The sequence below is a fragment of the Colius striatus genome, chromosome Z, assembly GCF_028858725.1.
Source record: "Colius striatus isolate bColStr4 chromosome Z, bColStr4.1.hap1, whole genome shotgun sequence".
NCBI lineage: Eukaryota > Metazoa > Chordata > Aves > Coliiformes > Coliidae > Colius > Colius striatus.
Genome location: NC_084790.1, coordinates 3,792,567 through 3,816,213, shown reverse-complemented (window position 1 = coordinate 3,816,213; position 23,647 = coordinate 3,792,567). Strand labels below are relative to the sequence as shown.

Below are 23,647 nucleotides of genomic sequence, written 5' to 3'. Positions count from 1 at the left end.
CTTGGTGGGACGAGGTGGGGGCACATCGGCGATGCAGCCCTGCCCCGACGGCACCTCCCGCCCACGCCTCAGCACCCCGACGCCGCGGGACGGGGCTCGGGCCCTGCAGCCCGGGGCACGACGCAGCCAGGTTTATTACACCCCGTAGTAACGGGTGCTGAAGGGCGCGGGGGAGGCGGGGGTGGGGGGGGGGGGTGTCCTCTCCGTGTATGGAGGGTGGGGGGAGTCGAGCCGTCGGCCGCGCGCACATCTGGCAGCGATTTGGCGCATTCCTCTGCCTTCAGCACATGCCGCCGCTCGCCTGCGGATGGGACGGGGGCGGGGGGGCCGAGGGTGGAGCCGATGCTTTCGGCCCGTAATCGGGAGGGGGCGGAGGGGCTCGTGTATTGATCGCTAACGGGGGGAAACTGAGGCACGGGAGAGGTTACGGGGGAGCGGCCCCTTTAAGAACGGCCCCCCCCCCCCCCCCCCCCCCGCGCGGCGCGCGCACCCGCGTTGTCCCCTTCCGCCTTCCCGAGACTTCAAAGAGTTACAATGCGGCGCCGGCCCCGCCCACGCCACGCCCCGACAGCCAATGAGGCGCCGCCTCCCGCGCCTCTCGCGCCTCCCCATTGGCTGCCGGGGCGTGGCGTGGGCGGGGCCGGAGAAAGGGGCGGAGCCTCCTCCCGCGCTCCCCCCTCCCCGCCCTCCGCCGCCGCCGCCGCCGCCGCTGCCGCCGCCCCGGGTAAAGTTTCCCCGCGAGCACATGACTCGCAATGGCCGCGGCCGCCGCTCGTTAAGCTTCCCCCCTCCTCCTCCCCTCCCACAGCCTCCATTCCCCCCGAGTGTCCCCCCCCCCCCCCCACACCCATCCCCGGTCCCGTCCCTTTTCCCCTTCCCTTTTTTTTCCCGGCTCCCCCCCCACCCCGTTTCCACTCCTCCACCCCAATTTACCTCGCACTTTAGGCCGGGTCGCTCCGTGCCGCCGCCATGCAACAGCAGCAGCCGCCGCCACCGGGCGCTTCCCGGGTTTGAGGGTCTCGGTGTGAAGGCTCGGTGATCAGGTAAAGGGGTGGGCTGCCTGTTGTTGGGGGTTTTGGGAGGGGGGGAGCCGCGAACCCGCTGGCCGTCGGGGGGGAGGGGAGCGCCGCCGCTCTCGCGGGGGTGTCGGGACCGGGTGTGGGTGGTGGGGGCCGTCCCGCCGTGCACACAGGGTTCCCCCTGCTGTGGGTCGGTGTTGCCTCCCCCCGCCTCTGTGAGAGGCTGTGGGAAGAGGGTCTCGCCGACGGTGGTTCGAAGGGTCTCAGGGCCGGGCGGGGGGGGGGTCCCAACTCCGGAGGTGGCGCCGGGGATCGTTCTCCGGTAAGGGGTCCCTGAGATCGCCCTCGCTCTGTTTCGGTAGTGGGGTTCCTCCCCCGGGGGTGGAGGGGGTAAGGGCCCCCGCCTGGCCGAGGCTGCCGTGAGCCCCGGCGCTGTAGCGTTGACCCTCGCCCCGGTTCCCGATCTTGGCTTTGCTCCCGCCCACTCCCCCTCTCCTTCGGCCTTGACGGTGCTGGGGACCCCCCAGTTACCAGTGATGGGGTCCGTCGTCCCAGGGCCGGCTGCCCGGGCTCTAACGAGCGGCGGCGCTGCCCGCCCTCCCCCGCCACACCGAGGGCCCGGGGCACCCCCAACTCGGGGGACCGAGGTCTGCCACCACCCCGGGGGGATCCAAGGCACGGCAAGGGAGCACGGGGCTGGGGGGGAAACCCCCCCCCGGGATCGCCGGACCACCCCCTCCCCCCCGGGACCGCCGGTGCGGGCAGCCAGGTTCCCCCCCGCCTCCTCCGGCGGGGGCGGGCGGGAGGGGGAGGCCGAGGCCGCTTCCCCTTTTCGGGGTGCGGGGGGACCGGAGCGCAGACGGCGAGGCCCGGCGGGTGAGCAGGGCCGAGGGCGCGGGGGGCGGCGGGGGCCGGAGCCGGGGTCCGGGAGGCGGGAGCGGCGTCTGCGCCGTTTCCTGGCCGGCGGGCGGAGGAAGCCATCGCTCTCCGCCGCTGACAGGGCGCTGGCGCGGCGGCGGGGCCGGGGGGGGCCGGGCGGGGGGCGCCGACCGCCGCCTCCCCTCCGCCGCAGCAGATGCCTGGGGGCGGTGGAACCCTCGAGGGGGCTCCTGGCAGCGGAAGGGGTTGTGTGTGTGTGTGTGTGTGTGTGGAGGGGTGGGGGGGTCGTTCTGGCGGGGGCTTCCCTGGCCGTGGGGAGGGGGATACCCGCGCGGGATGGGCAGCAGCCCCCCGAGGGGCTCGGGAAGCCGCTGCGGAGCCCATCTGCCCGTCCGAGTCGGGGTGTCCCCCAAATCCGTGCCTCTGACCTTTGACCTCATTGAGTGGCAGGGGCCATCCCGCAGCCCGGGGGGGTGCTGGAGGGACTGGGGGGTGGGTTGGGACACATGCAGGCACAAGGGCTTTCCCGCAGTGCCCACTGCTGCAGGGGTGGTCGTCCCGCCCCGGCGTGGGGTGAGGTCGGGCAGGAGCCGGCCGGGGGCTCTGGGTGCGGTGGCCCTGCCGCCGGGCTCAGTGCCGGGATTAGCGGGTGACGGCTCCGGGGCTTAGCGGCCCCACGGCCGCCCCTCCCGGGCCATATGTCACCCATGGGCCCTGCGCCCTGCCCTTGGGGGTGACCTTGCTGCAGCACGGGGACACGCGTGGCGCGCCGCTGCCCGCGTCGGTGGGTGCCGGTGGGTGCGCGATCCCTTCACCCGCCGCTCACGGACCCCTCGCCGGGTGACGTGGCCACCACCGGCGGGCAGCGGGACGGCGGTGAGGGGGGCACGGCCCCCTGCCCCATCCCACAGCGCCCGGTGCCGGTGGGTGCTGCGTCCCAGCCGGTGTGCCCGTCCTGCCTTGCGCACCCGCCGCGTCCCCGGCGCTCGGTCCCCGTGCCGGGAGCAGCATTGTGGCCGCCGAGCCTGGGGAGGGCCCGTGCTGCCGCCTGCCCTGCGGCGCTGGGATTCACCGCGGCTCCGACTCTATTTATAACCAGGAGGCTCTGGCATGTCAGCGTGCCACCCTCGGCTGCGCTGGCTGTGGGCAGTGTGTGCCTGGGGACACCCACCCCAGCAAGGGCCCGCACCGATACCGGCGCTGCCACGGCGGGGGGGACTGGGCTCTGGAGTCCCACGCACCCTTTTTTTTGGGGTGCTGCTGCTGCAGGACTTCAGGGGACCCCCTTAGCTGGCAGAGCTGTGGGGCCCTTCCAGTGTGTGCCCTATCCCATGGGGCACGCGCCCCCCCTCGCCAGTGCCAGCTCTGGGGCTCAGGGGGAAGGGCTGCGGTGCCAGCAAGCACGGAGAGGCAGGGGGAGGGAGGGGGGGCTGCGATCATATCTGCGGTGACACATGTGCTGATTACAGAAAATGGGTTAATCTCCCTGCGGCTGGAGGCAGCTTAGCAAAAGGGGGGGGGGGTGGCTCGTGGCAGGGCCCGGCGAGGGGCCGCGTGCGCCCGCCATGGCCTCTGTTCGTCCCTGCCAGGCCGTGACGGGGGACACGGCAGCGGCACACGTCCGCATGCTCTCCCTCCCGCAGCCGGCCTGGCTGTGTGGCACAAGGTGATTTGCCTACTCCGCCTCCCCAAGTACACCGGGTCCCAACCTTGCCTGGCTTGATCTCAGCCCACCCCCGAGGAACCTGCCCTGGCTGGGGGGCATGATGCCACCGAATACCGGTGTCCGGGGGTGTCAGGCAGCTGCCTGCCCCGCGGGGTCCGTCCGCCCACGCCAGCTCCGGGCACTGTGTCCCGAGTGGCCCCGTGCCGTGCCCCGGGCTGGTGGTGCAGCCAGCTGCACTTGTCTGCCGGCTGTCGCCGAGCCAGAAAGGGCTGTCTGGGGCCGTGCTGTTCCCGGCACGCCGTTCTCAGGGCGCTGGCTGCCGTGGTGCATCCAGGGCTAAAAACAACCAGGGGCTGCTGCGCTGCAATCCTGCTGCTTCCTGGGAGCTCGCAGGGAACCCGGATGGGGCACCCTGGGACCGAGACGTCCCTGATTGGCAGGGCTGGGCTGCAAGACCTGGGCTCATCCTCAGGGTCGGGGTCGCCCTGCATGGGCAGGCGGTGCCAGGCTGGGGGTCCCCAGGGTGCTGAGGGGCTGGTGGGCCTGCACACCCTTGGGCCTTTAGAGTTGAGCTGGCCTGGCCCACTCCTTCTAGGGTCCGGCGAGCCAGCACCCGTGGTGCTGGTGTGGCACCGTCATGGCTGTCCTGGGGGCTGTGGAGGGGGCCGTGGCACCTGTTCCTGCAGAAGAATGGTGTGTCTGGTGGTGGGTGCGGGAGGTGTAACCGGAGCGGCACGTTCCCGGCGTAACCGGAGCCGGCCCTGCCGCGACAGGTGGAATTTCAGTTTGTGGCTCCCACCCCGCAGCGGGACATGGGGGTACCGGGGTGAGGACCCACGCTGTGGGGCTGCTGAGTGCCGCAGTGGACACTGTCCCCGCTGGCCACCGTTGTGGCTCTGGCCCTATGTCGGTGCTGGGGGAAGTGGTGGTGGCCGGGTGTGGGCTGCTGCTGGCCTGCAGGTCGCTGGAGTCTGGGGGCAGCGGGGCTGCAACGGACCTGAGTGAATCCTGGGATGTGCTGCTGGACCTTGGGAGCAGCACCCAGGGCCTGGCATCTGCACTGGCCCCAGCATCCACGGATCCCTTTGCAGGAGGGCCATGGGCAGCCCTGGCTCTGGTGCAAGGCTGCCTGTGCCGAGCGTGTGCCGCTGGCTCTGGCCCTGCTGCAGGGCTGGGGCATGATTCACGCCTGCCCGGGGACGTGAGAAACGTGACGGTGACTCACGGCTGAGATGCCGTGGGGATAAAGGGAGGGGGTCTCGGTTGGCTCAGCTACCAGGGGGGTACCTCACACCCCCCCGCGCCGCCCTGGCTGGCCTGGGGAGGGGGAAGCTAGGGCTGCCAGGGGTGGTGGCGGTGGCAGAGGGCAGCCGGGCCCTTGGCCTCGCGTGTGAGGCCACCCCGGGCTTTGCGCTGACAGCAGCGAGGAAACCACAGGCTGCGACCGCACAGCGGCTCCGCGGGCGCTTCCTGCCCTGCCAGGGCGGCTGCCAGCCGAGCGGGGCCACCCCGCTCCCCCCGCCGGGGCCACGGCACCCCTTCCTCCTACCCACATGCTGCGGCAGAGGACTGGCACCAGGGTGTCCCCGTGGCCCGTCCCGGTGAGGATTGGCGCACGCAGGCAAACAGCCACCGCTGCCGGATCTGGGGAGCAGAGCGGGCTGGCGAGGGGCGGTGGGCTCCGGGGTGGCAGCGGCACCAGGGCAAGGGACCGGGGTGACGGAGTTCAGGATGGCGGGGGAGTGGGGTGACGGAGTCAGGGGTGGCAGCGGAGTGAGGTGACGGGGGGGAGCTGGGGATGAACCGAAACCTGTCCTCCCAGGAATCGAGAGCGGCAAGGGGAAGCTGCGGCCAGGAGCGCGGTGCCCACAGGCATGACAGGAAGGGCTCGGTCGCTGCCCACCACCCTGCCAGGCACCCCAGAGCAGCTCTGGCCCTGCTTGCCCCCGCCGTGCTGGGGAGGGGGGGCCAGGGCGGTGCCGCCGCTCACGGCGTGTCGCATCCGGGTGCTGCCAACGCCGTGTGCCCCGGCAGGAAGGGCGGCTGGGTTTGGTGGTGTGAGCACTGGTGCTGGGGATGCTGCCTGCACCAGCGGGTTGGGGGAGCCCCTGGGGCCCTGCCTGGCAGAGGTGGGAGCAGCCACCGAGGGGATGGGTGTTGCGGTGCCTCTGTCCTGGTGCGATCCCTGTCGCTCTGTGGTTGGTGTCGGCCGTGCAAGGGAGCGCGATGTGGCCCTGCCTGGGTGCGGGGAGTGAACCCAGCCTGGGGTCACAGCTGAGGACTGCATTTTTAGAAGGGGGTCTCTTGTTTGGAGAGGGGTGGGGAGAGTGCGCCAGCGCTGCCCAGACCTTTCTGAGCGCGTGGGGTGGGCTTCGTGCCCTGCTTGGAGTCAAGGCTCCAGCAGCCGCAGCTGGAGCCGCCGCCAGCCCTGGGAACTGTTCTGCGTGTCCGTCCGTCTGTCCGCTCCCGGGGGCCGCCCCTGGCCTGGGCGGGAAGAGGTTCCTCGTGGCTGGGATTTGGCCCGGGCCCCGCGGCCGTGTTTTCTGTGGGGCTGGAATGAGGCACTGGATTCCAGGAAGCTCCGAGCCCCGTCCAGCTCCTGCTGGGGACTGGAGGAAAAGGCGCCGGGGAAGGGCGAGTGCGGGCCCCTGACGAGGGGCTGCGTGGCCTTCAACCCCACACTGCTGGCTTGGGGACAAAATGCCCAGGACCTCTCTTTGGGATGCCCAGGACTTGCAGATCAGGGAGCAGCGGTGTGCCGGGGTCTGTGCTTGCACAAGGACCTGTGGCGGGCTCTTCCAGGCTGCGGCTCTTTCTAGCGATGGGACCCCATGGGATCAGGACTGGCTGGGCTCCCTGGACCCTCCTGGCTACTGCTGGTCCCATGGGGCTTTGGGAAAGAGGGGCCAGCAACCCCCCCTCTATGTTTGAGGTGCACGGTGGCCAGGCCGGGGTGCTGGCCTGACTCGATCCCAGGGCAGTGGCATGTGGGGGAGCAGGAGCGGGTTGAGTAATTGGGTCCTGGCGCGGTTGGCACGGTGCCCCGTGAGCACTTGGCACCAGCAAACATAAACAGTTCTTCCTGCGGCTCCCTCCCTGCTACTCCCCATGGCCAGTGCGGCTCAGGGGCCACAGCCTGGCTGGGAGGGCCGTGACAGACCCCCACCCTGGGGTCCAGTGTCCCTGTGTCCTCACACGGGGACCCCATGCGAGGTCTGTCACCTCCCTTGCCCTGAGCTGTGGATCGAGCGGACGCTGACCCGGCATCCGACACCGTGCCTCGACGGTGCCCGTAGCAATCCTGCACGTGCTGTGGCTCCCAGCAAGGCTCCCTGTGCCAGGGTATGGCATGCGGTGGGATGTGACCCCCACCTCAGCCATTGCCAGGTGCCCACCACCACGGGGGCAGCTGCACCGTGCGTCTCCTCCCGGGTGTTCCGGCAGGTCCCCACGGGTGGGGGTCGGCACTGGGGCTGGGGATGCTGGTGTGAGGATGGGGTTCCTGCCTGCAGTGAGTACACCCAGCTGGGTGCTGGGGGGGGACGGGCAGGGCCGTGCCCGGCCCAGCCCCTCCCCAGTGCCTCGCCGGGCGGCCCAGCCTTGTTCCTCTGGATCCTTTTCCGCCTCCGCGGGGCCAGGAGCCAGCACTCTCGGCAAATAAACAGCCCCCGCCGGGCCCCGCGCCAGCGCTTAAATAAACAGCCAGCCCGGGATTGTGAAAGCCCCGTGCCCCCCTTCCCACCGCCGCCCCCCACCCTGGCCCGGGCCGCGGGGGTCTGTGCCCCAAGGATTGGCGTGGGAGCTGCCGGAGCGGCACACGGCACGGGGAGGGGGCTGTGTGGCGATGGGCAGCGGTGGTGGGCACGCTGAGCCCCTGGCTGCTGGTCCCAGGGTCTCTGAGCCCGCTCCTGCCCGTGGGCCAGGCAGCTGAGCCCCCTCGCACTCGGTGCAGATGTGTGGGGATGGGGAGCGGAGCCGGTGGGGGCGCGTGGCTGTGACGGCAGAGCTGGGCTGGCGCCGAGCCGCTGTCCTCAGGGGACCCCGGTGTGCCCGTCCACCCCACAGCTGCCTCACAGACCCCACGCCTGGGACAGGGGCTGCAGCCCCCTTGGGACCCGTGCTGTGAGTCCTTGCTGCCAGGGCAGGCCTGGGGCTGCAGGTTTAGGGGCCCCACGGCCTGGTTCCCTGTCCCGAGGGGGCAGGTGTGCTGTGGGGCCGCAGTGTCCCCACGCTGTCCCCTCGGCCGCTAAGCCGGGATTAGCGACCCGCGCCTGCCGGGCCCCGCCGGTCCCGGTGTCGTTAATCTGGGGGATTGTCATTAATCTCATGCGGAGCACTGGGCGCTGCCGGCTGCACCCTCGGGAGGGGATGCGGCCCCCGGGCGTGGGGAGGGTCGGTCTGGGGAAACTGAGGCACATCTGGGTGGGGATCATGCATCTTGGCCCCTCTACTAACCCCCCTGCCACACTCTGCTCTCCCCACAGTGCCGCAGGAGCCGGTGCCGCCAGAGCGAACAGCTGCCGGGCAGCGCGTCGCCCGTGGGCCCCATGCTCTGCTCGGCCCCCGTGCCCCGCGCCTGAGAGCCCCCCACCCCACACCGGAGAGCCGCCACCATGGCCAGCAACAGCAGCTCCTGCCCCACGCCGGGAGGGGGGCACCTCAATGGCTACCCAGTGCCCCCCTACGCCTTCTTCTTCCCCCACATGCTGGGGGGGCTCTCGCCTCCCAGCACCCTGGCCGGAATCCAGCACCAGCTGCCCGTCAGCGGATACAGCACGCCGTCACCCGCCAGTGAGTACCGCCGGGGGGGTGAGGGGGGACCCCATTCATGCTGGGGTCTGTGCCCAGGGTGGGATGTGGGTGCTGGCCCCAGGTTGTGGCTCCTAGCAGTGGTCTGCCCAGCCAGAGCGGTGGCACCGGCGATGGGGACGGGGGGGCGGTCACACGGCTCCCAGCCACTGCATCGCCCACCCGTGGGTTTTGGGGCACCAGCTGCGTGCCTGGTGAGAGGTGAGTGCTGGATGCTTCTCGCCATGTGTCCCCGTTCATGCTGGTGCTGAGGAAACTGAGGCAGGGAGCGGGGCAGCGGCAGCCGGTGAGGTGCGTGTCGGTAAATCGCTGCGGTGCGGCCACCTTCGTTAACGGCTGTGTTTACACCCCGGCTGTTAACGAGCCAGCAGGCCCCGGTCAGGGCCCGTTGGCTGTCACCGTCCCCGCAGCCGGGCTGGGACATGGAGGTCTGGGCAGCGCTGTGGGGCTGGGGAGGCCGGTCCCGCGCTGCATCCCCGCGGCAGCTCTTTGTTCGGCGGCGGCGCGGGGGCCGCCCGTGGGGGAGGCGATGAAGGCAATCATTGCGTCTGCTTCTGATTCAATTTCCCCCTGACAGGGTCATCCATCACGGCCCCGGTAATCACCGCCCCGCCGCGCCGGCAGCTGGGAGCCGCGGGAGGTGGGCTCCCGGACGGGGTCCTTCTCGCACCATGACCCCAGCCCTGGGCTTGCGCCCTGCCTCAGTTTCCCCCAGACCCTCTGTGGGTGCCGTGGGCACAGCCGCCACGTCCCCTTCCCATCCCCGCCACCGCCGCGGGACGGTGCCTTTGCCCGTTCCCGCGCCGTGCTGGCACGGGTGCCCCGCGGCACCCGCCGTCGGGGAGGCCCCCGTGGGTCAGGGTGCGGCCGGGCCCCCACCGGCCCATCCCTGGCCTCTGGGCACGGTGCAGGCCCAGGCAGGGCCGGCCCCGGGCGCTGTCCCCCGCCGGAGCCGCCCCGGCGGTGGTGGGACCCAGTGGGACCAGTTGAGCGACTGGGTGGCGGCGGGTGCGGCCCCCCCCTCCCCCTCCCCCGCGCTGGCTCTGGGGCCATTCCCGACGCACAGTCTTGTGGGAACGGGCTGGGGGGGGCCCTTTTCCCTCCCCATCCCTTCTTTTCTGACCATAGGGTTAGGGCTGGTGGCGACTGGCCGAGCCGTGCCTCAGTTTCCCCTCGTCTTTCACTGCTGGGGCGCACCAGGATCCCCGGGGACACGAGGGGTGAGGACACTGTGTCTGCCCCCGCTGCCCATAGGCCTGTGCAGCCTGGTGGCTGCCTTGTTTGTGCGGGTCCTGCAGTGTTTAGAGTGTCCTGGGTGCCTCTGCTGTCTCTCATGGCAGTGCTGGGGTCTGTGTCCTGGCTGAGAGGGGATTTGGGTGGGAGCCGCAGAGGGCCTGGTGCGTTCCCCCCTCCCCTGATGCGTGTCTGGCCCTGCCACAGACCTGCCCTTTCCAGATGTGTTGCAGCTGTGTGGCCCCTGGGCTGATGGGGTTGGGCCCTGCTGGGGGGCAGATGCCTACCCCCGGGGTTTGGGGTTCAGCTGAGTGCCCCACTGAGGCCGTGGGTGTTGGGACACGGATCCAGTGGTGTTGGAGTGGCCAGGAGGGCTGGATCTGTCCCTCTGATATGCTGCGTGTGTTGCCTCCGATGTGGGAAATGGCATCAGTGTATACTGTGTGTGGGGCTGGGGGCTGCCCTACTCACCCCCTCCCCAGGCAAGGGGTGCAGGGGGGGCTGTTGCACCCCCCAGCCTGAGCTGAGCATCCCTGGGAGCCACTGTCCTGGACAGGGCCCTTTGTGCCACGAGTCAAGAGCAAAGGGGATGTGAGTGGAGGTGCTGGGCACAGACCTGGGGACCCCCGGCACAAGGAGGGTACCTGATGAGGGGGTACCCTGGGGTAGGTGGGGAGCACCCAGGGTGGGAGTGGGGCTTCTCCATGCTCAGAGTTGTGTGTGGGTACGTGTGCACTTATACAGTGGTGTGTGTATACAGTACAGGAGTGAGTGTGCACACAACCCCCATGCAAGGGTGTGGGTGTGCATACACACACTGTGCAAGGGCCTGTGCACACCCACATGTGTGTATGTGTACAGCATAGGAGTGGGTGTGAACACAAATTCTGTGCACTAAGCTATGTACGTGTGTGTGTGTACAGTACAGGGGTGGGTGTGCACACAGACCCTGTGCAAGGGGCTGTGCACACTTGTGTGTGTGTGTACAGTGCAGGGATGGGTGTGCACACAAACCCCGTGAAAGAGGCTGTGCACACCCAAGTGTGTGTGTGTACGGTACAGGGGTGGGTGTGCACACGCTGTGCAAGAGGCTGTGTACGTGTGTGTGTGTACAATACAGGGGTGGGTGTGCACACAGACCCTGTGCAAGGGGCTGTGCACACTTGTGTGTGTGTGTGTACAGTGCAGGGATGGATGTGCACACAAACCTCGTGAAAGAGGCTGTGCACACTTGTGTGTGTGTGTGTATGGTACAGGGGTGGGTGTGCACACAGACCCTATGCAAGAGGCTGTGTACATGTGTGTGTGTACAGTACAGGGGTGGGTGTGCACACAGACCCTGTGCAAGGGGCTGTGCACACTTATGTGTGTGTGTGTACAGTGCAGGGATGGATGTGCACACAAACCTCGTGAAAGAGGCTGTGCACACTTGTGTGTGTGTGTGTATGTGTATGGTACAGAGGTGGGTGTGCACACAGACCCTGTGCAAGAGGCTGTGTACGTGTGTGTGTACAGTACAGGGGTGGGTGTGCACACAGACCCTGTGCAAGGGGCTGTGCACACTTGTGTGTGTGTGTGTACAGTGCAGGGATGGATGTGCACACAAACCTCGTGAAAGAGGCTGTGCACACTTGTGTGTGTGTGTGTATGTGTATGGTACAGAGGTGGGTGTGCACACAGACCCTGTGCAAGAGGCTGTGTACGTGTGTGTGTGTGTACAGTACAGGGATGGGTGTGCACACAAACCCCGTGAAAGAGGCTGTGCACACCCAAGTATGTGTGTGTACGGTACAGGGGTGGGTGTGCACACACACACTATGCAAGGGCTGTGCACACCCGTGTGTGTGTTCACATGGGTGTGCACAGCTGGGCTCAGGGAGTCTGTGTATGTGTGTGCAGCAAGTGCGTGTGGGGCTGAGCGACTGTGTGTGCCCTCATCTCTGTTCACATGTGGCCGTGCCAGGGCTGTACCTGTGCCCTTACCCACGCCGTCGCCTCATGCCCTGCGACCTGCCCATCCCTGGGGGTCCCTCACCTGCTGCTGGCCCATGGAGGGTCTCAGAGGTGGGGTGGGCTATGAGGGATCCCCGCCTCATGAGAGGCCCCCTGGGCTGCCACCCCCTCTGCAGACCGTTCCTCCGCCCTGGTTCCCAGGCTGTGGGAAACGGGACCCCAGCGTGGCCCCCCTCCCCCTGCCGCCAGGCCCCTTGGCCCCGCTGCGCGCTGCCGGGCCGGGGGGCCCCGCGGCCAGCCCCCGGCCTGTCACCCTACCCGCTGGCTCCGGTTTCCTCCGTGCCGCAGCCGCTCCCCCGCAGCGCCCCCTAATTAATTAACTTTTAAAAATTAATGAGCAAAACGTGCTCCCTGCAGGCCGGAGGCTGGGGGGGGGTGTAGGGGTGTGGGGGTGAGGCCAGGGGGCCCCGCTTGGGGCAGGGGGCTGGGGTGTGGTGCTGGGGACCCCCCTGCCCCGCACACACACACACACACACACACACACACACGATCCCCCCCTCATCCCCACCCAGGGAAGATTGATGAGGCCGGGCCGGGAGCTGGGCCCCCGCGCCTGGGAAAGCCCATTACGGCGGAGGTTTTCTATCACTGTCATGGGGGCCGGGGGGAGCCGCCTGCGCCGGCCGGGAATTCGCCGCTCTCAAAAGCTGATGAAGGGGATAAATGGGGTCTTTTGAAGTGGGCGGGAGGGAGGGGGGCTGTGGGGCCCTGAGGTGCCAGTGTTGGGGATGGGGGAAGGGCCTGGGGCCAGGAACCCCCGTACCCCAGGCTGGTTTGTGCGGGGGGGATGTCCTGGGCTTTCCTACCCACTTCTTGTTGTGTGACCCTGCGCTCCCGAAGCTGCCCACAGCAGAGTCCCCTGAGGTGTCCCCATGGGCTTTGTGGCTGGGGCTCCATCATGTTTGTGGGGGTACTCTGGTGTTGCCTGCAGCGTTGGCCAGGAGGAAGCAGGGTGAAGTGAGAGGGGTCCATCCTGGTGTCTCCTGGCTGTTGGCACGTGGAGGGACAGGACGCTGGGTGGGATGTCCCCAGCCCCCTCACACGCCCTGGGGCTCTGTGCAGGGTGTGCTCCCCCTTGTCCAGTTCCTCTTGGCTTCTGCATTAAGGCTTTGCGTTTGGTTTGTTGTTTTGGTGGTTTGTTTTGGGGTTTTTCTTTTTGTTTGTTAAACCTCTGTTTCTTCCTGTTGCCACCAGTGTGGGACGAGAAGCGGTGCCCGGCGGGGCGGCCGCTGGTGTGCGTGCATGGCAGAGCCGTGCCATGGTAGAGCTGTGCCATGCCATGGCACAGCCGTGCCGCGGCCAAGCTGTGTGCTGCCACTGGCCCGAGTCCCCTCTGTCCCCTCCGTCGTTGTCACAGCCACATTCTTTCCAGCGCTGGTAAATGAGTCAAAGCAGACATTTGTCATGTTCGCTGCAGGAAGTTGGAGGAGCGCTGGGCTTTTGTTCAGAAACCTGCTGGCTAAGCAAAGCCTTTGACTTTCTATTATTATTTAAACAGGCGCTGCTGATCTGCTCTGCGCAGGCACACACACACACACACACACAGGCACACACGCACAAGCTGCCCGGCCTTTTTCTTCATTCTTTGTTTTTTGTTTTGTTTTCCTTCCCTTTCCCCTCCTTTCTTTACAAGGGAGGGGAGGGCCTGGCTGCTCACTTTGGGGCCGGAGCTGGGGGGTGGCCGGTGCGTGCAGAGCCGGCGTGGGTGGGTGCGCAGAGTGAGGGTGCCTCAGCAGCGAGGGGGGTGTGTGCACACAGTGGTGGGTGTGTTCAGACTGACGTGTGTGTGCACACACACACACACACACACACACACTTCTGCTCGTGCATGTGGCCGTGCATGGCTGGTGTGTGTTGCAGGACTGCATCTTACCACCCGTATCCCTGTGCTCCTCCTGCCTGCAGCTTAGGGGTTCAGTCTCCCTCCAAGGGCTCTGCTGTGCTGGGCAGTGTGGGGTGGGCACAGAGTGCTGTGGTGTGGTGGAGGCCATGGGCACTGAGGCTGAGCCCAAGGCATGGCCATGCCAGGGCAGGGGCGAAGGTGTGAGACCATTCAATGGGGAAGCATCACCACTGGAACCTGGTGTGGTGTGTGGGGTGATGCTGGGCTGTGTCAGCAGTGCTGTCACTGCTTGGGTTAACCCCAGGGGTGGTATCCCGGGTTTGGGATGTCACCTCCTGAGAGAGGGCAAAGCTAGACAGTCTGGTGCTCCGACCTACACAGGCCTCACACAAGCACATGTTTGTGCAGTTGGGCTGTGCACACGCTCGGACACACACAGATACAGCAGGCCCATGCACACACATGCCTTGAGGTGCTCAGCTGCTCCTGTGCTACGTGGGGACACGGTGTCACACACGTATGTGTGTGCAGAAGGAATGTAGAGACACGTGTGCACACACAGGCTGCTCGTGTATGCACATGCACCAGCCCCCCATCCCCAACCCCCCCAGCGCAAGGGTATACCGGGAGCACATGTGGGCCCCCCGCCGTGGGTGTGCAAACAAGCACATACCCTACCGTGCAGTGAGCACACCCGTGAACACAGCTGCGCACAAGCGTGTGCACATGCACATCCCACCCCCCCCAGCCTCGCCCCCCGCCCCGTGCCGTGGCTCTCGCACCCCCGGAGGGGGGGGTGGCGGTGGGGTGGCCGGGGGTCAGGCCGAGGTGAGCCCTTCCCCGCCGGGTTCACCCGCAGTTCACCGGCATCCCATTAGGCAAATGAGCCGCGGCCCCGGGCAGCCCCCACCGCTCTCCCCCCCCCCCCCAAAGCCCCGGCCTCGGTCAGCCTGGCCCGGCCCGTTCCCTCCCGGCTCCGTCCCCGCGGCGCGGCCATGGCGAGGCGGGCGGCGGCGGCCCCGCGGCGCGGAGCGGGTTAAGGCTGCTGTGGGGAGGCGGCTGGTGTCGGGAGGGACCGGGGCTGCCGGAGCCGCAGAGCCGGCGGGGCTGCGCCTTCCTCCCTTCCCTTCCCTTTCCCTCCCCTCCCCCGCCGCCGCCTCCTCCTCCTCGTCCGCCGCCTGCCCGGGCTGGGAGCGGAGCGGCGGGGCCATGGCGGCGCGGCGCGGGGCGGTGCGGGGGCCCGGTTGCCGCGAGGGGGGGGAGCGTTGACCGCTCGGGGCCGGCCCCCCCCCAACCCCCCATCCCCCCCCACCTCCGCCCCCCGCCCGACCCGACCGGGGGAGCCGCCCCCGCGGCCCCGGGCCATGTACGAGGGCGCGGCGGTGGCGGGGCTGCCCCCCGGCCCCTTCCTCCGGATGGATTTCTACGGGCCGGGCCGGGGTTGCCTGCTACCGGAGCGCGGCCCCCCCGCGCCCCGCGGGACCCCTCATGGCCCCCCACCGCCCTGGAGCAGCTCCGGCCGCTGTAGGTACCTGCGTCCCGGGAGCGGACCGGCCCCTCACCGTGGCCTCGGACCGGGCGGGAAGCGCGGCCTCGAAACGCGGCTGGGAGCCGGGCGGGGGAGGGGGAAGCGGGGTGCGTGTGTGCGGGGGTGTGTGTGTGTGTGCGGGGGTGTGCGTGTGTGCGGGGGTGTGTGTGTGCGGGGGTGTGTGTGTGTGTGTGCGGGTGCGGGGATGGGCGGTTGGTGCGGGGACGGGTGCAGAGCGATGCGTGCCGCGAGGAGCGGGGCTGAGCAGGGTGCTGATCCCGGGGAGGGGGTGCTGGGCTCCGGGCCCGGCTCTGCGCAGATGCCGCCGGTTCGGCCATAAACAACCCTTGTCCTATTTCGTCGAGGGCTGGGACGGGGCTGGGGCTGGGGCTGAGCCCGGCGAGGCGGGGACCAGGGGGCCTCTCCTCGTACCCCCTTCCCAACGACGGGCTCCAGCGGGAATTTCCCTCCCTCCTGAGAAGGGCTCCGACCAAATCCAATTAACTCCCGAGCTGCTGCGCCTGCTGCTGCGGGTGGAGGGGCAGCACCGGCATGGCTCCCTCCCCCAGCACCCACCCGGGATCCAGGCGTCCCCCCGACCACGGGTGTCCTGTTGGAGGGGGGCAGGGTCCTCCCCGATGTCCCTGGACACGGGGGTCCCAGCCGGGTGTCCCCCAGGATCCCCGCCGTCCTTGAGGACAGGCAGCCCCCGCTGCAGATGGGGGGCACGGCGGGCGTGTGGGCAGGGGCATGGGCAGCGCACCCCAAAGTGCTGACTGGGCCCCAAGGGCTGCACCCCACACGGGTACTGGGCCGGCCTTGCTGTGCTTTGTGCCTGCTGTGTGGGGTCTGTGTGGGCTGGAGGGGCTGCCATGGACCCTGTGGACAGTACTGTGGGGACTGGTCATGCACACAGCCCCCCCTGCCCCCCACCCCGCTCCCACTCCCCCCATTGTCTCGGGGCTGCTCGACCTTTCCGCCGGCACTGGGTGCGAGCACGGTGTGGGGGCCTTTGTCTGCAGCTGGGGCTGCCGTGGGGCTGCTGTGGGGCTGCCGTGGGGGCCTGTGCTGGTGCAGCAGGGATATGCTGCCTTTGGGGCCCTGCAGCAGGCAGGATGCAGACAGGGCCTGGCAGCCACAGTGTTTCTCAGACTCAAGTGCTGACCCCTTAGCACAGGGTCCCCCCTCCCAGACCCCGCTGGGGCCGTGCTGTCCCGGGTGGAGTGTCCATGGGCCCATCATCTTCACCCTACACCCAGTCCTGCGGGGCAGTGGCCTCCTCCCTCCCTGCTGGCTGCAGCTCTGGGTGGCCACGTGGCCTCGGTGCCAGGGGCCGGGGCACCTCTGGGCTCCGGTCACGGTGACCGTGACTTGGTGGGCGGCGGGTGCTGGCGGGACTCCCTGGCAGGGTGCCCCGCTCCCTACGTCACGCCGAGGTGCCGTGTCTCCCCATACCAGGGGTGCCAGCCCCGTGGCACAGCGCGGTGCTGACGGGGGCAGCCGTGCCGTGCCTCGGTTTCCCCAGAGGCAGCGGTGGCTGCGACTGGGCTGTGCCCAGTGGCACTGGCCCCGAGGTGCTGGCTGCTGGCCTGACTCTGCTTTGCCTTGCCTTGCCCGGCAGAATGCCGTCTGGCTGATCCTGGGGGTGGAAGAGCCACTCCTCAGGGCACGGGCAGCCTTCCTACTGCTGCAGCGGGGCCTGGGGACGCTGCCGCACCGCAGCTGGGGAAACTGAGGCACGGCATGGTTCCCAAGGTGTAGCAGAGAGGCTCGAGGGAGCCCACCAGGGCAATGGGCATCCTGTGCCAGGGTGGGCCCACGTGCAGCAGAGGGGTTTTGGGGGATGCTGCGAGGCTCTCAGATGGGTACATGGGGTTGGGTTGTGCGTGAGCTCTGCCTCACTGGGCACGGGCTGGCACTGCTCCGTCAGCACGGTGCTGGGCCACTGTGGCGTGGCAGAGGGTGAGTTGGGCTGCTGGGGACCCCGGGCCACGGTGCTGGCCGGGGGCAGGACCCCCGGGTCAACTGAGGTGTGATGGTGCCCAGTGGGCTCAGCACGCTGCCTGGCAGCACGTCAGCAGGACCAGGCACCCCACGGCTCTGGGGCACCCCCAAGCCCTCGCTGTTGCAGGGGAGCGGGGGTTTGGGGTGTGTGGGATCGTCGTGTGCAGGAAAGCCCTGGGTGGGCATTCAGCCTCCAGCCGGGTGTGCCGGGCCTCGTGGTGTGGGCGCGCCGCTGCCCTGCCTGGCACCGTGCCGCTGGCCACGCCGGGCCCTGCGCTGGGCATCAGCCGGGCTTCAACTCCTTGTCCCTCCAGCTCCAGAGCCCTGGGTCTTGTCCTCAGCTCCGCTCTGGCAGCTGGTGGGGGTGGTGGCAGCCTGGGCTCCTGGGTGCCCCCCAGGCCCTGGCACACGGCGCAGCCCCATGGGCAGTTTCCCACGCCGGGGTGGGGGTGCCGGGGTGCCCTGGTGTCCCTTGGTGTGGGCAGGAAGCGCTGGAAGGGCTGCAGGGGGAAGGGGGGGCCCACGTTTGCCGGGGGATGCTGACGGAGCCGCAGCATCTGGTGTGCAGCTGTGCCCCGCTTCCTCCGGCCCGGCGGGGTGGGGGGCAGGACGCCAGCAGGAGAGGGGGCTGGGGAGGGAGCCTGGGCAAAAGGGATCGATCCCCCCTGTCCTTCGCGCCCAAGCCCCGTGGTTTGCACCCATCTTGCCAGTCCAGCACCTTTGGGATGCTGCTCTCTGCTTTCCCCAGGGTGCGAGGGGCACCCAGGCCTGATGCCACCGTGATGGGCTCCTGGGGAACTGTCTGGGCACGCGGCTGTGGCCACTTCACGGTGGCTGCGGTGGCTGGGGCTTTGGGCGGCGTTGGCACAGCCGTGGGGGACATCGGTGTGGGGGGAGCCGGGTCTCCTCCCCCTCCCACCGCACCCAGCACATCAAAACGCTGTCAAATCTGCATTTTGTGAGTGCAGCTCTCCACGAGGAAGTTCTTAAATTATATAAAAGAGGCGATAAATTATAGACGACGTTCGCTCAGTCACTTTAATGGCTCCGCTCTCTCGAGTGGCAGCGGTGATTTATTCAGTGCCGCCCGGCAAGCGCTGCCCGGCGTGCTCGCCTCTGCGCCCCCAACGCTCAAATGCAGCCCCCCTGCTCATAGCCAGTACCCAGCCCCTGCTCAAACCCACCCCCTGCTCATACCATCCCCCTGCTCAAACCCACCCCTTGCTCATACAATCCCCCTGCTCAAACCCACCCCTTGCTCATACCATCCCCCTGCTCAAACCCACCCCTTGCTCATACCATCCCCCTGCTCAAACCCACCTCCTGCTCATATTCACCCCCTGCTCAAACCCACCTCCTGCTCAAACCCACCTCCTGCTCATACCATCCCCCTGCTCAAACCCATCCCCCTGCTCATACCCATCCCTCTGTTCAAACCCACCCCCTGCTCAAATGCACCCCCTGCTCAAACCCACCCCCTGCTCATACTCACCCCTGCTCAAACCCACCTCCTGCTCATACCATCCCCCTGCTCATACCCATCCCCCTGTTCAAACCCACCCTCTGCTCAAACCCACCCCCTGCTCAAATCCACCCCCTGCTCAAACCCACCTCCTGCTCATACTCACCCCCTGCTCAAACCCACCCTCTGCTCAAACTCATCCCCTGCTCAAACCCACCTCCTGCTCATACTCACCCCCTGCTCAAACCCACCCCCTGCTCAAACCCACCCCCTGCTCGTACCATCCCCCTTGCTCATACCATCCCCCTGCTCAAACCCATCCCCCTGCTCAAACCCATCCCTCTGTTGAAACCCACCCCCTGCTCATACCCATCCCTCCGTTAATATCCACCCCCTGCTCAAACCCAGCACCTTGCTCATACCCACCGTCGTTCTAAAATGCACTCCCTCCTCATACCCACCCCCGTGTTCAAACCCACCCCCGTGCTCAAACCCACCTCCTCCTCATACCCACCCCCGTGTTCAAACCCACCCCCGTGCTCATACCCACCCCCCCTAGCTCATACTCAGCCCCTGCTCAAACCCACCCCCTGCTCATACCCAGCCCCTGCTCATACCCACACTGTGTGCTCATGCCCCCCACACACACTCACCCCCACGCCCCACACGCTGCTACCCACCCTGCATGCTTGTTTCTGTGCCCCACACGCTCATGCCCACCCCCACACGCACGTACCCGCCCCGCATGCTCGTGCCAACCCCACACGCTCGTGCCCACCCTGCATGCTCATATCCCACCCCACACGCTCGTATCCCACCCCACACACTCACCTCCGTGTGCCCCATACGCTTGCTTTCTACCCCACACGCTCACGTCTTGCCGTTGTGCCGTGGGACAAACCTCTTGGGTAGCTTTGTCCCTGTTGTCTCCCCTCCCTGGCTACGTTGGCACAACCGGGACGGGGACCCCTCCACTCCTCATCCATCACCCCCCATCTCCACTGCCCAGGTCAGACCCGTTTTGGGGCTTTTTCTGCCCTGGGGCCGAAGCTGACGATGGAGCCCTTTTTCAGGGCCTGTTTTGGGGTGCAGGGGCTGGTGGGGCAGGGGCTGGAGGGGCTGTGCCCCCCCCTCCCCGCCGGGCCCAGCCTTTAATATCCTGTTTGACTGGTTCCTTTGGCTCAGCTGCAGAAAAACATTCACAAACATCCCGGCGGAGCCGGGGAGCGCTTAACCCCTTCCTAGCTGCGCCCCGTGCCTCCCCTGCAGCTGGGTGGGGTGGGAGGTGAGGCTTGTCCTGGGGCACCTGAACACGTTCCAGATGGGCCTGGGGGGCAGTGGGCGATAGGGATAGGCCTGGGAGGCCGGAGGGAGCTGGCATGCCTCATGGGATTTGGGGGGACAGGAGCTGGTCAGGCACATCTCGTGGGGTTTTGGGGGGATGGAGGGCACTGGCTGCGACCCCCGGGCTGGCTTTCAGCACGCGGTGGCTGAGGGCTGCTCTCAGCGCTGCCCACAGGGACAATCCCTCAGCAGGGACACGTGGGGTGCCGGCTGGGTGACGCCGTGCCCAGCCCCTCTCTAGGTTCTGAGCCTCCATCTGCGGGGTGGTGGGTGCAGCAGGCAGCCCCCCGGGCCGTGTGCCCACACGTGCCAGCAGATGTGCGGCGTCGGGGCTCCCCCCACACCCGTGACAGGCCCCACAGACGCTGTGTGGGGGGCTCCTGGGATCCCCTCTGTTTCCCTTCTCGCTTCTGTGTGTCTGCTCGCGTTCTGTGGCCTGGAAATGTCACGTTGCATCTTCCCAGCTCGTGCGCTGGCCCCGTGTGACCCGAGCTGGGCTGGGCAGCGTGGGGAGGGGGCCTGGCAGGGACTCAGGGCTGGAGGGCAGAGGGGGGGTCCCCACCGTTCCCAAGCCTGCCCGGGGGGGTCTCCGTGGCCCTGAGCGCCGTTGTGTTCCCCGCAGCCGTGGAGACGCAGAGCACCAGCTCCGAGGAGATCGTGCCCAGCCCCCCTTCGCCCCCGCCGCTGCCCCGCATCTACAAGCCCTGCTTCGTCTGCCAGGACAAGTCCTCGGGCTACCACTACGGGGTGAGCGCCTGCGAGGGCTGCAAGGTGAGAGCTGCCAGATGTCCCGTGCCGGGGGCCGCCGTCCCCTGGGTGGGGTGGGGTTAGGGGGGGTCCCCGTGCCAGGCGCTGACCGGGGGCGTGTGGGGTCCCCCAGGGCTTCTTCCGTCGCAGCATCCAGAAGAACATGGTGTACACGTGCCACCGGGACAAGAACTGCATCATCAACAAGGTGACGCGCAACCGCTGCCAGTACTGCCGCCTCCAGAAGTGCTTCGAAGTCGGCATGTCCAAGGAGTGTGAGTGGGGACGGGGGCGGGCAGGGGCACCCTGCCTGGGCGCAGACCCTGGGGAATGGGGTTTGTGTCACATCCCGACTGTTTCCCTGGGCGATCTGTGACTGATGATGCCGGAGACAAACGGCGGTTGTGGTGCTGCCGTGCCCCCACCTCCCCGGCCCTGAGCCGCGGCGGCGCTGGGGGCGGCTCACTGGGGGCGATGGTGCTGAGGCACAGCTGCCTCCCCCAGCTGGCTGCTCCTGTGGGGCTCAGGGCCACCCCCAGGGAGAGGGCTGGTGATGCTGTGGGGGTTCCCAGGCGTTGCCAGGGGGTGTTTGGCATCCCAGGGCTACAGCTCACCCAAAGGAGGTGGGACTTGGCACCCCCAGCACACAGAGACTGTTTCCCCCTGCCCTCTGCACACTCCTGCCCTGTCTCAGCTCCCATTTCCCTCCCCAGTGTTTCTCTCAGCTGTGTCAGAGCAGAGCTGAGCACCATCCCCATAGTCAGGGCTGTGCCCCACCTTGGTGTCACCCCAGATTGTGTCCCAGTGACTTGGGGGCTTATTGGAAGGAAAACTGTGGGGCTGGTGGTTCTGCCTGCTGCAGATCCTGTGACTGCTCTGGGGGGAAGGAGCACAGTGGGACTGAGCCTCCCCTCCATGGGCAGGGGCTGGGTGACCCAGGGCATGGTGACCCAGGGCAGGGTGACCCAGGGCAGGGTGACACCGGGCAGGGTGACACTGACCCTGCTGCCCCTGCAGCCGTCCGCAACGACCGGAACAAGAAGAAGAAGGACGTGCCCAAGCCGGAGTGCTCGGAGAGCTACATCATCACTCCTGAGGTGGAGGAGCTCATTGAGAAGGTGCGCAAAGCTCACCAGGAGACCTTCCCTGCCCTCTGCCAGCTCGGCAAATACACTACGGTGAGTGTCGGGGTCCCTGGGGTGAGGAGGGGTTGTTGGGGAGCCCCCCACCTCCCTCCAGGCCCTGACCCCCCCGTCACCGCCTCCCACTGCAGAACAACAGCTCGGAGCAGCGGGTCTCGCTGGACATCGACCTGTGGGACAAGTTCAGCGAGTTGTCCACCAAGTGCATCATCAAGACGGTGGAGTTTGCCAAGCAGCTCCCCGGCTTCACCACGCTCACCATCGCCGACCAGATCACCCTCCTCAAAGCCGCCTGCCTCGACATCCTGGTGAGCTCGGGGACAGGTTGAGTGGGGACAGGGGACAGGGGAGGGGACTCCAGGCTGAGCCCCCTGCCCTCGCTGCCCCCCGCCTTCCCCTCCCCTCCCCACAGATCCTGCGGATCTGCACGCGCTACACGCCGGAGCAGGACACCATGACCTTCTCGGACGGGCTGACGCTGAACCGCACGCAGATGCACAACGCCGGCTTCGGGCCCCTCACAGACCTGGTCTTTGCCTTCGCCAACCAGCTGCTGCCGCTGGAGATGGATGATGCCGAGACGGGGCTGCTCAGTGCCATCTGCCTCATCTGCGGAGGTGGGTGCTGGCTCAGGGGCTGTGTGGGGATGGGTCATCACCCTCCCTGACAGACCCCCGCAGGCTGCCCCCCTTGACCAAGGGAGACCCCAAATGATGCCACCCCGTGTGCCCAAGGAGGGATGCCAAGAGGTGTGCTGTCCCCTCATAACCGCCCTGCTCTCCCCCCACCCCAGACCGTCAGGACCTGGAGCAGCCTGATAAAGTGGACAAGCTGCAGGAGCCGCTGCTGGAGGCGCTGAAGATCTACGTGAGGAAGAGGAGGCCCAACAGGCCCCACATGTTCCCCAAGATGCTCATGAAGATCACGGATCTCCGCAGCATCAGCGCCAAGGGTGAGCACTGGGCAGGGGGCAGCCCTGTGTCCCCGGGGGGAGCAGCCCTCGGGCTCAGCCTCACCGAGGCAGGTCTGAGCGGCTCGTTCATCCCCCACGGCACTGCATCCTCTGCAGGAGGCCAGGGGGAGGATACCCACAGCACTGCATCCTCTGGGGATGCTGGGGACGGGATCGTGCCCTTTGTCCTCGGCAGCCAGAGAGGAGCATTGCTCCTGGGAGGGAGGCTGTGGTTTGGGGGGGCTGGCGGTGCCCTGCCCCGCTGACCTGCCCGTTCCCGCAGGCGCCGAGCGGGTGATCACGCTGAAGATGGAGATCCCGGGCTCGATGCCGCCCCTCATCCAGGAGATGCTGGAGAACTCGGAGGGCATGGACACGCTGGGGGGGCAGGCGGGCAACCTGGGCCCCCCCCCGGGGAGCTGCAGCCCCAGCCTTTCGCCCAGCTCCAACCGCAGCAGCCCGGCCACTCACTCGCCGTGACCCGCGCCCGGCGCGCGCCAGGACAGAGCCCGGCAACGCCGGCACACGCAGCCCCGGGGGGGGGTCACGACACCCTGTGCCTCGGCCCTGGCTGCAGCCCCCCCCGGGGTGGACTCCTTGACAGCCCCCCCCACCCCCGCCGGCGCAGCCCTGGGACCCCCCCCCGACCCCCAACCCCCAGCAAACCCCCCGCAGCCCACGCGGAGCCCGCGGTGAGCCTCGCGGACCCCCAGCCCTGGGCCAAGCGCGTTGGTTGAGTCACATTTCAGGGGCAGGGGGGGCCCTAGGCTGTGGCCCCCCCCGGGGATACCCCTGCCCCAACCAGCACCAGCACACACGGGACCTCCACCATCGAGCCTCCCCCCCCAGCCCCCCCAAACCCCTCACGACCATCCGGCGGGGAGGACCCGGCCAGACCCCGCACGCCGAGGAAGCAGCAGCAGAGTCATTTAAAAGAGAAAAAGAAAGCAAAGTATATATATATAAATATCTATAAATATCTATAAATACGTTTTAAAACCTTTGT

General features: G+C 67.9%; 1 protein-coding gene across 2 annotated transcripts; it reads left to right on the top strand.

The window, feature by feature from the left end:
• The first annotated feature begins 733 nt into the window (after window positions 1-733).
• On the top strand, window positions 734-23,203 carry RARA (retinoic acid receptor alpha). 2 transcript variants are annotated; one of them, XM_062017684.1, is made up of 9 exons: window positions 734-1,043; window positions 8,049-8,355; window positions 20,423-20,571; window positions 20,681-20,822; window positions 21,565-21,725; window positions 21,821-21,997; window positions 22,102-22,306; window positions 22,483-22,641; window positions 22,925-23,203. In XM_062017684.1, exons 2-9 carry the CDS (start codon window positions 8,178-8,180, stop codon window positions 23,119-23,121), a joined length of 1,368 nt encoding a protein of 455 aa, XP_061873668.1. In that variant the 5' UTR covers window positions 734-1,043; window positions 8,049-8,177; the 3' UTR covers window positions 23,122-23,203. The 2 variants fall into 2 exon arrangements, with proteins under 2 accessions (XP_061873668.1, XP_061873669.1); XM_062017685.1 differs by lacking the exons at window positions 734-1,043; window positions 8,049-8,355 and adding an exon at window positions 14,634-14,986.
• The last annotated feature ends 444 nt before the right edge of the window (window positions 23,204-23,647 follow it).